Below are 16353 nucleotides of genomic sequence, written 5' to 3'. Positions count from 1 at the left end.
GTTTTTTTCATTAATAAATAATACTTTACTGATTGTTATAGCACAAATATCAAAAGTACTTTTTAAAAACATAAAAATATTATAATTAAGATATGCAAATATCAATTGATTCTTATAACTAAATGATTATTGTTATAATTGTTGTTTTAATATTTTAATACTGACGTATCCACCATTTTACTGTGAGATGTTCTCATAAAAATTAAAAGAATAATTTAAAAAATGATTTAATATAAAATATTTGATTGCACAGTTGACGTGACCTGTGACAGAAATCCCAACCCCAATTAGAACATGCATAACGGTTATGCAGTAGAAATCGAGTTAAGCAAAAAAAAGGCGTTTGGTTCCGTTAGTAATGTGTGAGTACCTGAGGCCGAACGGCACAAGGCATAACAGGTGACCTGTGTGGAGCACGTTTCCACAGATCGACGTCAGATCGGCAAGATTGGCCGGCCAGGAAGCGGCGTGGTCCGGCGGACCGTTCTCTCGCCGGATCGCATTCGCAATGCATACTCGTGCACACACTTAACACGTGCAGATGTCAAGTAGCGCGGATCCGATGGCGTCCGCGAGTTCTCGCCGTCATACTGGATGACGCTCCGTCCGCAGAATGAGGCCCCGCCGACGTGGCGAGGCCAGGGCCGGCCCGGCCGCCGGAACTGTGCCAGTGCCGGTCTCGCGACCCGACACCCGAATCGATAACTTATTATACTCTCGTCTCAACTCACTGTTCTAACAATTTTACACCGAGTACCGGCGCATCCGCCATTTTTACACATCGTACCCAGATCACTCTTTTTCGGTTCATTCTTAATTTATTTATTGTTTAGCACTGTGAAATGGTCCAAAGAAGACTTATTTGCTTTTAGAAACAATTTTACACTAATATTTCTTTACTTCTACACACATTTATCAAAGCTTAAACTAGAATAATAGTTAAAACAATAAACTTGGTTAATAATGACTATATTTGATGTTCCCCCTTCATAAATTACTATAAAAACAGACATAATGAAGCAGCGTAATCAGCTTGAAACGTTCGTCAAACATCCGAAAACTTCAAAACTCGCAAATTATTCCAAAAACAAGGGTGAGTTGAAATTAAAAGTTATTGGGTAACATTTACACGTATGTACCTAACATTTTGGCTTTGGAGCAACCGCACGTGTTTGTATAATGAATATTCCGGACGTGGTAATAGAATCCGAAAGATCACTGCAACATTACATATGTGGGGATAAAAGTATTTCCGCTGCGGTTGCAACTCCGGCTGACGCGACACCTCGCTAAACCTTTAAATATATGGGGCCCTATTTTAATGTATATTTATGTCCTTTCTTCTGTTGGGAACAAATGAAAAAATATCCTGTTTTATAAACCGAATAACGTACTGCAAGTAGGCATAATAATATTCAATCATTATTGTCTCAGGAAATATTTAAATAAATTATTAATTACATTTGGTATTAATACATACAACTTATTCATTAGAAGTACATGGAGAACTAAAAAAGGTATTGATATGAATTTGTCACAACAAATATAACTTGACTTGAACTAAGTTTTCTAATTTATATTGAACTAAATTTCACTTCCGGTTTTCCTGGAAGTGCCATCAACTTTGTTATATTTTTGTATTTAAATTCCACCAATTTTGATGTTAAAAAGCTCAGTTGTTCAGTTATAATTGCTATAAAAATTTAAATCAATATCTTTTCCCGTCCTCCGTAAACTGCTAATTAAAAAGTTAGGTAAATTATTCTGTATGTAACAAGTTATAATTTTATATAATCTGGGTATGTGTAATATTAAATTTATACCCAGTTCCGAACGTTATTTAATTAAGTGACATATATAAGTGATTTCAAACTTTCCTTATTACTTAACTTCTCCACTTACTTCAAAATATATGTAACAATTGATTTATAGGACACTTAATTTATATAACATTGTACTCTGTAATATTATCAGTTAATAAAGAATAAATAAAATACTTCAAATTATCATTTAAGGATAAAACTAAAAAATAAAACATATAAATTGTTGTTTCAAGAATTCCCGGCGCATCCACCATTTTCTTAAAAATTAAGTTAAGTTATTAAATTGTATTTTAAGTGGAATTTCGTCACTTCTGTACAATTTAAAAACATTTATGTATTTTTATTTGACTGGTAAATCAACCTACCCACCACACACAACTTATATTTATTGTCCCAACCATCAGTATGGATTACTGAGAGTTTACAAAAGAAAAAAAAGTGACTGACCTTAAAGTGTGGACGACAAAGCAAGTCCCTCAATTCCTGCAGGTCCCTGTGGTCGGTGTCGCGGCGGTTCTCCAGCTCGCGGAGTGCGTCGGCGGCGTCACGGGCTATTTGGACAGCGTCGCTCTGGGGAGGCCTCAACGGCGTCGCCGATTTGCTGGCGATGCGGTCGAATAACTAAAAAAGTTATCAACGTATTAACTTTAGGGAGGAAATTATAAATTTATGACAAATTTGTCAATTGTTTTCTCTTGATCAGTATAAGTGTAATTGACAATCAAAAGCAAGTTCTATATTCTATATATTCTACATATTTAATACTTGTGCTAGAAAATATAATAGATAAAACACAGAAGCAGCCCAATTCCGTAGAAATGTATGTATAAATTTTATATTTCCCCTTTGAATTATAATTTACGTCATTGGCCATAATTATAACCGAAGCTAATTAAATACTATTTAATATTACACCTTAAATTTTCAAAGTACAATTCGTGGAATCAAATGAAAGCGCAAAAGTAAATCGAGTTATCCAAACAGTTTATGCATGGCTGGACGAAATGCGAACACAAAGGATAAAACATTTTCTGCAATAATGTGAAAGGTGTGGACGTTGATTTTTACGCTGACCTAATTTTGCTTTATCGTCAAAATGAGCAAAACTACAAAATGTTTTACGTTTATTTACTATCAGGAACATCTATAATTAAAACAATTCGTGTGCGCCAGTGAAAGTAACGTTATTTTATCTGTTTCGTTAAATTTATCTCTACTCATATGACCACCACTGTGATTAATTAATTTTATGGGGTCGACTCTTTGTTTTATCTTAATTAAATTCTAGTTAATTTAAGAGAATAAATAAATAAATAAAACAACTTTATCTCAGGGATGAGTGAAGGATATCCCTCGTTACTCACTTCAAGTATAACGTGCAAATGTGTGTCCTCAAGTAGTTCAAGTAAATGCGCATTTTCTTGGGGTTGCGACTCTTGAAGGCAGTATATATCGTCTAACGAATCAATGATTGTTGCTACGGCTGAAACGAAACACGATTGTAGTCAATAAATAGGTTAAGTGCATATATAACTTACCGCAGGAAGACACTTCATCATCACCAAAATCGGAAAAACTATCAGCATTCGTATCGTCGTACGGATACCATTTACTAGAATTAACAACACTCAATATAAAAGTCTTTAATTTCCGTCGTGCGTTGAACTTTTTTAATTCTTCTACTGTGTTCGCCAGATGGATTTTCAGTCCCTTGTCCCTGTCCTGAAACATTTAAATATTATTTTTCACTAATAAAATAGTTTCAAAGCATCTGACAGTCCCAGAAGTTGAAACTCAAATTAAAATCAAATAAAAGGCGAGTAATTAGACGCAAGTACACACCCTGAGCCACCGGTGGTTTAAAATTTCTTGAATAGTTATCCTTTGCTTCGGATCTACGGTTAACATTTGCTGAACTAAATCTTTGGCGTTGTCGCTAATGAATTCCCACTGGGGTGAGTTGTCAATCTGAAAAGATGGAACTTAATTAGAAATTTTAATGATAAATACACGACTTAATTGGTGGCATAAAAAAAGTTAGACGGTGAAGTTGAGAATGGGTAATACTAACGTGAAGCTTCCCCCTGCATATGGCCTCCATCAAGCGGCGTCCGCTGCCGTGGAACGGGACCGTGCCCGACAACAGGATGTGGAGCAGCACCCCCGCCGCCCATATGTCCACCGCTTTGCTGTATTGTCTCTTCTCTATTATCTCCGGGGCCATAAAATGCGGACAGCCTACTCTCCCTGCAACGAGTACGTGTGAATCAAAGCACATTTGTTTAAAAGTTAATGCCAACCTATAATGTTGACGGGGTGTCTGTCGGATAGTTGGACAGCCACGCCAAATCCTCCGAGTTTTAGGGGTGCCGAATTCTCTTTCGTCGCCAGTAATATGCATTCGGGTTTGATGTCACGATGGATGATGTCGTTCTCGTGGCAGTACCTCAGGGCCTCCAAAATTTGCCTCATGTAATGGCTAAACAAAAACAAAAAAACAATTAAAATTAGGTGGATGGATTGATTGATAGTTTTTGAGTTATTCTTTTCCAACATTTTTTGATTTTCAGGAGTAGTGTCACTAAAGTGGCTATAAAGCCACTAATTTTGATGGTGGAAAGTTCATTTTTGGCACACACATTAACAAAGGACCCTCCTATAAGGAGCCATTATTAATGTCCTTAATTTTTATACAGGGTGCTCATTATTTACGTTTAATTTTGTGCATCTTAAAACTTCTTGTTCATTAATTAAATTAATTTGATGAATTATTTTGTTGAGTTAAGTTGTAAAGTGTGATTGTTACCTTGCAACAGCTTCGCTGTAAACAAATCCTGCTGCAGCCCTTCGAACGACTTCGTAACAAAGATCGGAGCCGTCCATGCTGAAAACAAAACGGTCACTGAGTGCCCCATTCAGGTTTTACGCTTTCAGTGGATACTCACAATTCGAAAACCATATAAAGCATTCCCTCCGACGAATACGTCTCTAATAATTCCACAATGTGCGGATGTTTGAGCATGTGACATATTGTAGCTTCCCTTTTCAGATCTGAAAGCATGAAATTGTTTAGATTTATCGGTAAATAAACAGTGTGTGCGACAAACGCACCGTTCGTACTCAATCCTGGAGTGGAAGTGAATTTTGCGACGTCCACAATTTTGGCAGCAAATTGCTGCCCCGTTTGACGGTGCAGACATCGTTTTACTACGCTAAATGGTCCCCTAGACAAATTAAACAGATTTAAATTAATTACGAATTGTAATTAGATTTTCCTAGCAATAACAATGGAATTTTCAAAGAGTGCGTCACGTTAATTAGTTGAAATGTATTCACAGTTATTTGTAACAATTAACAGATGACATTTCCTGTTTATTATAAGCAGGTCATGTCATTTTTGTGGAAAGGCGTCCGTTGCTTATTTTCTTACATCGCAAATTACCCCATCTTATGTAAATATATTTATTATTAGCACATAAATTTATTTATTATGTGCAGTTCTAGTGATGCCAACGAATAAATAAACTAAAAACTAAATTTATGCCTTTATACAAATAAAGTGTTTCCAACAAATTATGTATTAAATAAGACATTTTAATACAATAAATAATGTCACGAGGTTCTTTAAATAGAAATGATGCTCTGTGCTTAGATACTTCGAACTCAGGAAATCCTGGGTCATATCATTAATTAAATAAAAATTTTAATTGCTGTTCTGGTAATGAAATCTAGTCTTTTGTCTTGTACTAATTATACCACACACAGCAATTTTATGGAAGTCGTGCACGTAATGACCTAATCCCTTTATTAACATTAGTTGACCAATAATTTGAGCAGATTGTATATGAAGTGACCGTGTTTAATCATGTCGAAAATATCTAGTTACTTCACCCATCGGCCGGAACTAAAACAATTCGTGTGCGTACGATACACGTGCGTTAAAACACTAATTTTAGTCAAAAATATATTTTTAATACGCCCTTTTTTTATTTGAATTAGACCTTGCATAAACATTTAATGATTTTATTACCAACAAACATGTTTTTAGTTCCTGTAATATCAGATTTTTAATAATTTTTTTTATCTAAATAGGGCAATTTATACAAGGTGTTAATTTTCAGTGGTATTTTACGTTTTCAATTGCTTTCAATTAAGACACTTTCTGTAGAATTATATCTAATTAATCAATTAATTATCACTGAAACTTTGTTTTACTTTATTTATAAACTAAAATTAATTTATTCTATGAATTTAACAGTTACTTTTAAGGTAACAGCAACGTTGTAAAGGATATTTTTCTAATTTTTACTAAAATTATGGTTTATTAAAATAAAACAACCAGATTTTTTTTGTAAAACATCAAAATATACTAAATATAATTTGAAATACATTGGCTTACACTTGATTTTTAATTAATTTTCATACTTTATGAGTAATTAGATTCAATAATTACTTATTAATAAATTTAATTTAATATTACTTGTTTTACATTTTATTACATTTATTCTAGAACTACAATATTAAGCACATTTTACTCGTATTTGCTAAAATTACACCCAGTTAAAGTAATAAAAAAAACATGAAGAGTTTATTAACTGTGTGTGTGTACACACTCTACAACTCTATGTAAATATTTAAGTATTTACGTAAAATTTATGTGATTTTAACCATATTATAAATAAGGAATAGGTGTGTGTAAAAATTTGACTAAAGGGAGTAATTTCGCTCCTTCAGTCGAGGGGCGTAACCTAAAATAGTACGGTCGTTGTACAATAAACTATACAAAATCGACAATTGTCGAACTGGAGTATATAAAACGCAAATAGTGTTGCCTAACGAAAAACATCAGTGTGTTCAAATAAAAATAATAGATGTGTAAATGGTGCGAGTGAACTGTTTGTTTAACACACCTTCCGATTTCTTCACACAAATCGTAGACATCGTCGAAGAGCACCTCTTCTTCTGCCATGGCAATAACAAATAAATTAACCTACTGCTTGACATTCAAAGTAACGTTAGGAAATCATGTTTGTGTCGATATTATGCCGATTACGAACGAACCACGCGCGTCAGCATTCCCAATCGCACTGAAACAAATCGTGATTCGCCGTGACGGATTGCGGTGGGCTAAACGGGCTGTTTGAACGGTTTATTATGCAAGGGTTTCGCACGCCCGTCCGCTGGGTTGCCTACGACCGCACAAACCGGTAACCACAGACTCATTACTACAACCACACCTCCTCGATGTCCATTTTTTTGTATCAGTCAAGGCGTACGCGGCCAAACGTATCCACAGGCTAGAGTGCACTGTGATGAGTTTTATGAACGATACGCCGTGTTATTAACACACCCAGTGAGGTCGGCACAGGATTTTCGGAGTGACTGACACTCTGACGGACCGAACAGGCAACTAACAGGCGGACTGTGGCAAGGACACATGCGCCGCCACTTGGCGGTACCGTGTTTTCCTGGAAAAACTAATGGATTTCCGAGAAAACGTGCAGAAGTTCGATGCGATTGCAATCGGCATAGGCGGCGCGCCCCCGGCGACTTTCCATTTCGTCGCATCGGTGCGGCGGCGGCGACCGGTGCATTCACTTGAAAGGGGCAAATTTAATCTTCTTCTGTGATGGCAGTAATAACAAGAATCTTGAACTTTATACAAGTACATTTAAAGGCAGGAACAAATCGATATTTTATGTTTCAAAATTCAATATATCTTATTGTCCCTTTACCAGAAGGAGAATTAAGTTTTTTTCATCCTTATAAATCTCACAACAGCAACTTAAACGTTCAATATCTACAAGACAATCCTCTGAAAAACTAGAATTCTCACAACTTCATATTCTATTTTGTGGCCAGAATATATCAACATGTATGAAGCCATAGGGGTAATAAATACAAGAACTACAACTGCAAATGACCAGAAGAATTTATTTTAGTATTATTATTAAATATTTTATCAAATAAAATTATTGTACTGTTTGAGACAATAAAATTGAAATATATTTTCCAAAAAAGACCAGAATAATTTATTATATTATTAATCCACAACAACTTTGATTAATTATTGTTTCAATTAAACATACATAAACAGATAAATCAGGAATTTGTTTATAAATGTGACGTTTTTGAGTTAATCAAATTGACTGAAATAATGACATTAAGAAATCAAAATAGTAGATAAGTGTCAGTCTCATGCAATAAAAATTTTGGGAAAATTATCAAACAATTTTTACAAAAATTGTGCATACATTTATTATATTCATCAGGTTAGTACTAGCTTAAGTTCAAATTATAATACGTAAAGCTTTTGTAAACAACTTTATTAAAAAATATAGGTACATAAATTAAATTTTGAAAAAAGTTTACAAGGTAACTTCGCCTCCGTCCTCAACAATTCCTTCCATTTCCTCCACATCATCCTCCATCACACTCTCGTCCTGTTTCCTTTCTTTAAGACCAGCAGCAGGTGATTTAATAAGCGACAAGTCCCTTTGTACTTCCTTGACATCTCTTTCTTGTTCCAGTTCTCTGCCCTTGCGGAGACGCTGCATCACATAGTTCCTCTGTCTCTTCTGTTTGATAATTTCCACCTTCTTCATAGCTTCAATAGCCTTATTCCATGTCTGTCTGTCGTATTTCATCGGTATGTTCCTACGCTTTTCAAATTCAAACGACGGATCAATAGCCAACTCCTTGCCGACAGTTTTCCTGTACGCTTTAGTCCATTTAACTTTACGTGGGTTCTTCTTCTTTTTGAACGCCGCATGGCATTTTGATCGGCAAAATTTGAAGATCTACAAATTTGTTGGTTAAGTACGTCGTGAAACGTCAAATGCGAATCAGTGGCACTCACCTTGCAGTCGTTCCTGACAAACTGTATCCCGTGTCCCGGATATATCCTCGAGGAGCAAAAGTAACACGATTCAATACGCATTTTCGTGTGTTAGGTGCGCTCGCACGTGCACCCCCGTTGTTTACAGTCTAAAAAGGAGTCGCGGTTGGCATCACTTGAATCTGGTGATTTTCATCGGTAAACAATTTCCAGGTTCATTCATCGGTGTGCGGCTAAATTCATTGTGTTGGAAGTTATGGTGTATTGTGGGTACGTAGCGCTGGTCTGAGTCCGATCTGATAATTTTCATCCCCGTCGTTCCGTGTTATCGATATTGTATTGGCCAATTGGCGAGAAATGGCGGAGGCAGCGGTCGAGGATCGTCCCACGTTAAAATTCTACTGCCACATGTGTAATGTACAATTTCAAAATGCATCCGCCGTAAGTGTGCACAGTCGGACGATCGACATGTCACTGATACTATCTGTTGTGTTTGTAGAATTTTACGTGCCCCCACTGTTCCGATGGATTTATCGAGGAGCTGCAAGAAAATCCAGACACCGGTGATGATGTGATCGATGAAGATTGGGAAGATGATGAAGTATGATTTTTTACACACTTTTTTACTCATATTTAGTAGATGATTCATCTATAACGATATATACACATAATTTTGATTTCATGCTCGACTAATGTGTATGCTCTGTTACAATTAGATGGATGACATACCATATCCATTTCCCCAAGTACCGGACAGGAGAGGCCGCACCTCAAACCGTCCGGGCAGAAGATACCCGAACTCAGCCCGGGCCCGGATAATTCGTCCAAGGTACGGTTAAAGTTTGAGGTCCATGATTGTGTTGTGCTAATGCCAGTCGACTACTTGCAGGACACTGACACGTTTGGCCACGTCCAACCTGCGACAGAACAACATGCCGTTCGAGAACATGATCCAGGAGTTCTTCATCAATCTGGGTGTGGGTGTGAACATCGGCACGGCCGCCAACATGCAACTGTTCCTGGGCAATCCAGGCGACTACGCGTGGGGCCGCGAGGGCTTGGACGCCATCGTTACTCAGCTTCTGAACCAGATGGACAGCACAGGTCCGCCGCCGGTGTCCAAGGAGACAATCGATGCGCTTGCCGTCGTCAAAGTGGACGAGGAGCAGGTGAACAGCAAGCTGCAGTGCTCGGTTTGTTGGGAGGACTTCGTGCTGAGGGAGGAGGTGCGGCAACTGCCGTGCCTCCACATCTACCACGAGCCCTGCATCAGACCGTGGCTCGAACTGCACGGCACCTGTCCGATCTGTCGACAGAACCTGCAGAACGCCGCCGACCCCAACGGTCCCGATCACAATCCGGAATCGGACAGTTCGTCCAGCAGTCAAGACGGCAATTCCGCCTTCAACGTGATCAGGAATTTGTTCCAGAACAATCCGAGTTCGTCGTCGTCGAACAGCAACACGGATCCCTCGGACCAGTCCGGCGGCAGGAGTCACCTCAACGATTTTTGAGGAATGTAATAGCCCCCACCACTCCTCCAACCCTTACTTCATTTCCAAAGAATACACACACGCTTTTACGAACGATCCGACTACTACAAATGTAAACAAACTGTTTAGGTATAGTATACTTTAAATTGATTGATTATAAGATGATTACGATATGATAATATACCAAATAAACAGATTTCAATTCATTTACATTTTTACTGCTTATCTGTCTCTATATCTAATCATTTAATTTAATTTAACGCGTGATGTAGTTTCGGATGTTTTTATCGTGAACGTATTTATTTAATTTCTGTACATGCATATTGTTTGTTTGAGTATTTGCGGCACAAACTGCATTCTTTATGAATAGTTGCAAAATAATGTATAGTTCTATTCGAAAATAGAATTATATAGTATGTTATATAATCTGTAAGTTTTAAGAAATGACGGGATATGAAACAAGTATCACAAAATTGAAATGAACACACGTTAGCTTGTTGCGGATTATAAATTACGTTTTTCTGTATGTAACATTGATTAAATATAAGAAAAATGATACGGGTACGATTCCTTCTTGATACTGAAACATGTACAGTACATTTTTCTTAAGTTTAGTCATTCCTCTAATCTATTTAAATTGTTATATATTTAAATTGAAATGTACTGTGAATAATTACGTGGTAAGAAATTGTATAATTTATATAATATGGTTCAAAATAAGACTTGATAAGAATTGAAATTTATTTAAACTTTGAACCCTGTATATTATGTATGAATTTGTTATGGAATGTAAAAATGATCAAATTTAGTTTTGTTCAAATTGTATAAAGTGATTTAGTAAGGAAGCTTGACTTGATATTTGATTTATGTATGTTGTGATATTCTGTAATTAATAAATTATATTAAAGACGCTTCGTTATTTTACTAATGAAGCATCACTTTTCTAATACTCACATCTTTTTGATAAATACTAATTTTTACTAATAAATTCAAACATCGACAACATAATTCCCAAATTTAAGCTTGTTTCAGCTGGAGACATGTAAACAATAATTCAAAATTTTTGTTTAGAACAGTAACCTAGTTACCTACATCGTGTCGACCTCTGGTGAGTTAATAGTTAAATTAGTTATCTGCAAACGCAGAACACAGAATTTAAAAAAGGGTCCTCTAAATAAATGATCCACAGGTAGTTTGGTTTGTTTGTTTTGCAAAATTGCACTTGCCTCAAATGTGCAATTTACAATTAACTACATAGTTATTACTTCTTACTATTATTACATTAAGAGGTATGTATGGGGATTGACGTTACATTTAAGCGCTACAAAAATTTGTATGTTAGCAATGATATTCGAAGAAGTACAAGGGTACATACCAAAACATTGGTACCCAATGGATATATTCAATGAAAGATACAAAGTTATCCCACTGGATCCTCGCAGTGAAGAATACACATTCGTCTATGACTTAGTAAAAGGCAGCTACTACACGTACATGGAAGGAATATTCAAAATTCAAAACCCTCTCTTGTACACAAAGTACTGCCTAAAAAAGAAGGACTACGAAAGTCGAGGTTCTGTATCTGAACTGCATCTTTTCCATGACACTGACAGCAACAACGCCGAATCAATTTCCTGCTACAACTTTGACTGGAGAATGGGCAAGCGATTCAAGTATGGGCCAGGGGTGTACTTCTCTGCAGCACCAAATCTGGCCAACAAACATTCCTGCAGAAGCAACGGACTCTTTAGGTCAATGTTCGTCGCCGACGTCCTGATTCAGAACTCTCAGGTGGCGGACTCGAACATTTTTCTGCCTGACTATGGATTCGACACTGTCAGAAGTCTCAATGGGGCCACATTTGTTAAGTATTTTGATTGTGAATACTATCCCAAGTATTTTGTTAATTATGTTTCCGTTTTATAATTTTATATCAAAAATTGTTTTGACGAAATTATATTTTTCAGTTTTATATTTTATGTTGTTAATTATATAATGTATTTCATTATAAAAATATTTTTTATAATGTAAAAGAGTGAGACTGATATTTCTAAGATACTTTAAGTACTTGTCTAAGAATTAGTTACCTACCTGTATATGTAATAAATAAATTCTTATTTTTTATGGTAACATTACATATTGATTTATTTATTGGTTTCATTCCCTCCAAATAATTTCTTTAACATTTTAATTACATTTATTATAATGTACCATAAACGAATCCATGTGATTTGTGGCGTTGTTAGAGAACGTGAATCTAAATTTGGAACCGCAACGAGGTGACGTTGAGGCGTCGGGGCTCTCGAGAACGTCGGGACGCATTCTACTGTTTCGTCCGATTAACACCTTTGTAGAAATATGTATTAATTTGTACGGGACGCCTGAAACTTTCAGTGTTTACATAACGACGAGGTAACAATTCAATTGTGCATGTAATTGATATTAACAATCGCCAGCTAATACCCATTATAACTTGTACGTTTTCATGTATATAAATAGACTGTTAAACAAACTTAGCCATGCTTGATGGTGTCCTCGCCAATTTGTTTCTGTTTTATTAAGTCAAGACGCGCAGTAATTAATTCGATAACAATCCGACTGGTAATTTAATATCAAGAATATTTATTTATATATTAAAAAACAGAATTATGTAAAAATAGAAGGAATTAAATGTTTACAAGTGCCATACAATCCCAAATTCCTTAATTTTTGTGATATATTTAACGCACCACGATTAATAATGAAGTCAACAATTTCCTCATTCATTTAAGAGCTTTTTTAAATTTACTTCTTATTTGATATAATTAAATCAGTTTTTATTTTAACAATTATTACTACAAAATAAACGCATAAAAGAATAATATTGATTACAAATACATTATATAAAAATTACAATATTATTTTAGTCATCATAGAGAGTAAAAGATAAATTTAGATCATAGAACGTATATACATGTTTAGATTCCGTTGGCAGAGATTTTTGATTGTTGTGACTGCTTCTGTAATTTATAAATTATACGTGTATCATATTTCAGCAGTCCATTAATTAATTATTAAGGAGCGCAAATAAATTAATCAGTTAAAATTGTATACATTAATTATTTTTATTGGAAACACTAATTTTTAGGAATTATAAATATGATAAAGGTGGATGAGAATGATCCCGTTGGGGGTAAGTCTAAAACTTCTTCTCTAACTTCAATTCAAGTTATTTTCTTTAATTTTTAGAGGTCCAACTGAGTTTCCCATACAGAAATGTGGAAATAAAAAGGAATGTAGACCCCAAGGACGAGTACGACTTAGAAACTGAAATAGGAAGGTACTTTACAATCAGATTAAAATGCAAACAATAAACAACAACAAGGTATAATAATTTTAGAGGAAAATTTGGCACAGTGTATCGCTGTCGAGAGAAAAGCAGTGGTTTGGCATTGGCAGCAAAATTTATAGCCGTACCTAAGAAAGAAGACAGGAGGAATGTCGAACGTGAAATAGACATAATGAAACAACTCCAACATCCCCGACTCATACAAATATATGACGCATTTGAGAATGGGAAAATAATGACTGTTATACTGGAACTGTAAGTTGTCTTCCATCAACTGACTCATAGGCATTGTGCATTTACGGTTTGCAGAATTGAAGGTGGTGAACTGTTTGAACGTGTAATTGATGACGACTTCATTTTAACGGAGAAAAGCTGCACGGTTTTCATGAGGCAAATATGCGAGGGCATGGACTTCATACACAAACAGAAAATCCTACATCTGGATATGAAGGTACTACCAACAAATTGGTTTGAAACCACAACTCAAAGTCGTTTTTGCAGCCAGAAAACGTGCTGTGTCTGACCAAAACTGGAAACCGGATAAAAATCATAGACTTCGGACTGGCCAGACGTTTTGACCCTAGTAAAAAGCTTCAGGTTTTGTTTGGAACACCTGAGTTTGTTGCCCCGGAAGTTGTCAACTTCGATTCTATTGGATACGGAACTGACATGTGGTCCATCGGAGTTATATGCTATGTTCTGTGAGTATCACCCTCTTTATTGAGGAATTACTTCGTATGAACGACTTTTTTGTAGCTTATCTGGTCTTTCCCCCTTTATGGGAGCTACAGACGTAGAAACAATGGCTAATGTGACTATAGCCAAGTACGACTTTGATGATGAAGCTTTTCTAGAGATATCAGATAATGCTAAGGATTTCATAGAAAGGCTTTTAGTTAAGGATATGAGGTGAGCTTTATGTATGCTACAATTAATTTGAAAACCATGACGATTTGTTTTAAATTCTGAATTAATTTTAACTTTACTTACCTTAATCTAACACGACTTATCTATCACATGGTGCCAGTCAAATTTCATTAATATTTTCTTCGCAGATAATAACAAATTCCGAAAAGTATACGGTGTATCTTATCTATTCTATTGAGATTAGAGGTAGAAGCTGTAAGTGAAATGTAGATTTGTTTTGTATCACAATAATAAACATAGAAAAATCGGTTTTGTTGGATAGTTTATGTGAAACAAAGACCAATTAGTTTGTGATTAGATTCAATTTGATTAATTAGACAGTTACTAATCGGGTCTTTGTCTTATTGCAGTAAAAGAATGTTGGCAAGTGATTGCTTAAAACATGCGTGGCTAAAAAGGAAAGAAACTAATGCCCCTAAGCCACCGATGGAAGTCACGAAAGATAATCTACGTCAGTTTGTGGAGAGGTGGAACGAACATCCAAATTCACCTTATATCTTTCAAGTTGACACTCCGATTTATAGAAACGAGGGCCTAATAACAGACTCGTTGTCGGGTGGATCCCCGTCTCCTTGTGAATCCCTCTCCTCCCTGCCAGATGCTGACAATAGATACCTAAATTATACGTCCAATAATTATGAACTGCCTTCACTACGTAGAGCATCCGACAGTACTGGCATAGTAAAAACTAACGATGTTGTGGAAAGAATCAATCTTGCCGAGGAAATTCGTAAATTATCAGATAAACTGTATCAACTGTCGAACATGCCGACGAACATGACCAATAACAAAAGCCCTTTCGACGAACACGATCGATCGGAGGAAAGCAAAGAAAGCTACGAAATGTATAACTCGGCCAGACCTCAATCACCTCCTTTGAACGGCAACCAAGATCTGCCCAAAGACCACCCGAGCAGTCCAAACTGCACGATACCATGGAGAAGAACCAAATACAAATTAAACCACATGAGCAGAGACGTTCCACTCATCGACGGACACATGATAACTAAAATGACCGCTAAACGAGCCGATTCGCTGAACAATCACGTGGCATACTCGGCGTCGTTCTCCAGCAGGTCGAACAACATCAACGGAACGAAGGACTTGCTTTTGAAACTCCTGGAACGATGGGAACGGCCCAAAATGCCGGCCAGACCGACGCCCAGACACAGTTCCATTTCGTCCGAGTGGGGGGAAAGCGACCACCTCGCACAGAGGTCGATTAGTTCGTTAAACACGTTTTTCCAATTGAGGACTGCCAATAAAAAAGTCACTCCATTCCATCAACAGCACTGAAAAGGTATTCGCCGGTAGTCTCTTTTCTTCAACGCGTACCATATTTTAAGCTTTTACTTACTCGGGACAAGTCGGCTAATAAAATGGCTTATTAGGTACACGGTATGCTTGAAATTTACACATACATCTTAGGTTTTAAACTAACTAACGTCCCCAATTGAAAATTAACTAATTAATACCAAACTCATGTAACAAACAAGATTAATTAGTTAATAATTAATTAATAATACATTTTAGTTCTCGACCAACTGCCGCAGAAGCCCTCGAGCATCCGTGGTTGAATATTCTCACCGAACATTCAGATGTAGAACTAAGTAAATCAAAATTGAGGAGATACGTCATCAAAAAACGTTGGATCAAAGTGGTCAATACGATCATAGCATTAAAAAGAATGGGAGCAAAAATCGATACCGATTTAATACACACCTTGGACTTTTAGATTTTATTATTTAATTTGTTTTAGTTCATAATTAATTAATTAAGACTGGTGTCTTATTAATTGAATGAATATGGATAGAAAAATTAATGATTAAAGACATATATGTATGTGTATAATAATACTTGTAATGTGTATAATGTATAGTGACGAATTGATTAAATATTTATTCTATCAGTGGTTACTTTTAATTTTATGCCATCTTAAGTTTT

General features: G+C 36.0%; 5 protein-coding genes across 7 annotated transcripts in view; 3 read left to right on the top strand and 2 right to left on the bottom strand.

Annotated features, from left to right (window-relative positions):
- LOC109603466 (peripheral plasma membrane protein CASK) overlaps positions 1 to 7863 on the bottom strand; it is a 35671-nt gene extending 27808 nt beyond the window's left edge. Inside the window, exons 1-10 of one of the 3 annotated variants that reach the window (XM_049965236.1) lie at positions 6734 to 7863; positions 4935 to 5047; positions 4769 to 4874; positions 4630 to 4707; positions 4124 to 4302; positions 3895 to 4070; positions 3666 to 3791; positions 3362 to 3545; positions 3188 to 3306; positions 2271 to 2444 (exon numbers count right to left, since the gene is read on the bottom strand). In XM_049965236.1, the coding sequence (XP_049821193.1) occupies positions 2271 to 2444; positions 3188 to 3306; positions 3362 to 3545; positions 3666 to 3791; positions 3895 to 4070; positions 4124 to 4302; positions 4630 to 4707; positions 4769 to 4874; positions 4935 to 5047; positions 6734 to 6792 (1314 nt within the window). In that variant the 5' untranslated portion in view covers positions 6793 to 7863. Of the gene's footprint in view, positions 1 to 370; positions 396 to 2270; positions 2445 to 3187; positions 3307 to 3361; positions 3546 to 3665; positions 3792 to 3894; positions 4071 to 4123; positions 4303 to 4629; positions 4708 to 4768; positions 4875 to 4934; positions 5048 to 6733 lie in introns of those variants that run through there. The other 2 variants (XM_049965237.1, XM_049965239.1) reach the window with 2 other exon arrangements.
- Positions 7864 to 7965: 102 nt separating this feature from the next.
- LOC109603459 (E3 ubiquitin-protein ligase Iruka) lies at positions 7966 to 11065 on the top strand. The gene is made up of 5 exons (XM_020019958.2): positions 7966 to 8095; positions 8875 to 9102; positions 9161 to 9262; positions 9378 to 9490; positions 9551 to 11065. Exons 2-5 carry the CDS (start codon positions 9019 to 9021, stop codon positions 10173 to 10175), a joined length of 924 nt encoding a protein of 307 aa, XP_019875517.1. The 5' UTR covers positions 7966 to 8095; positions 8875 to 9018; the 3' UTR covers positions 10176 to 11065.
- Positions 8133 to 8842, bottom strand: LOC109603460 (probable ribosome biogenesis protein RLP24). Its single transcript, XM_020019959.2, has 2 exons — positions 8683 to 8842; positions 8133 to 8623 (listed from the first exon to the last, which is right to left on the bottom strand). The coding sequence occupies exons 1-2, from the start codon at positions 8761 to 8763 to the stop codon at positions 8192 to 8194; spliced, it is 513 nt and encodes a 170-aa protein (XP_019875518.1). The 5' UTR covers positions 8764 to 8842; the 3' UTR covers positions 8133 to 8191.
- A 217-nt stretch (positions 11066 to 11282) lies between the features above and the next one.
- Positions 11283 to 12289, top strand: LOC109603457 (protein mono-ADP-ribosyltransferase PARP15). Its single transcript, XM_020019956.2, has 2 exons — positions 11283 to 11443; positions 11497 to 12289. The coding sequence occupies exon 2, from the start codon at positions 11499 to 11501 to the stop codon at positions 12078 to 12080; it is 582 nt and encodes a 193-aa protein (XP_019875515.2). The 5' UTR covers positions 11283 to 11443; positions 11497 to 11498; the 3' UTR covers positions 12081 to 12289.
- A 140-nt stretch (positions 12290 to 12429) lies between these two features.
- Positions 12430 to 16082, top strand: LOC109603464 (myosin light chain kinase, smooth muscle). The gene is made up of 9 exons (XM_020019962.2): positions 12430 to 12566; positions 13282 to 13326; positions 13383 to 13473; positions 13534 to 13737; positions 13792 to 13933; positions 13984 to 14183; positions 14239 to 14391; positions 14760 to 15709; positions 15943 to 16082. Exons 2-8 carry the CDS (start codon positions 13293 to 13295, stop codon positions 15703 to 15705), a joined length of 1770 nt encoding a protein of 589 aa, XP_019875521.1. The 5' UTR covers positions 12430 to 12566; positions 13282 to 13292; the 3' UTR covers positions 15706 to 15709; positions 15943 to 16082.
- Positions 16083 to 16353: the final 271 nt, after the last annotated feature.

The sequence above is a fragment of the Aethina tumida genome, chromosome 3 (assembly GCF_024364675.1).
Source record: "Aethina tumida isolate Nest 87 chromosome 3, icAetTumi1.1, whole genome shotgun sequence".
Lineage (NCBI taxonomy): Eukaryota > Metazoa > Arthropoda > Insecta > Coleoptera > Nitidulidae > Aethina > Aethina tumida.
The sequence above is the reverse complement of the archived record's forward strand: the minus strand, read 5'-3'. Positions and strand labels throughout refer to the sequence as shown.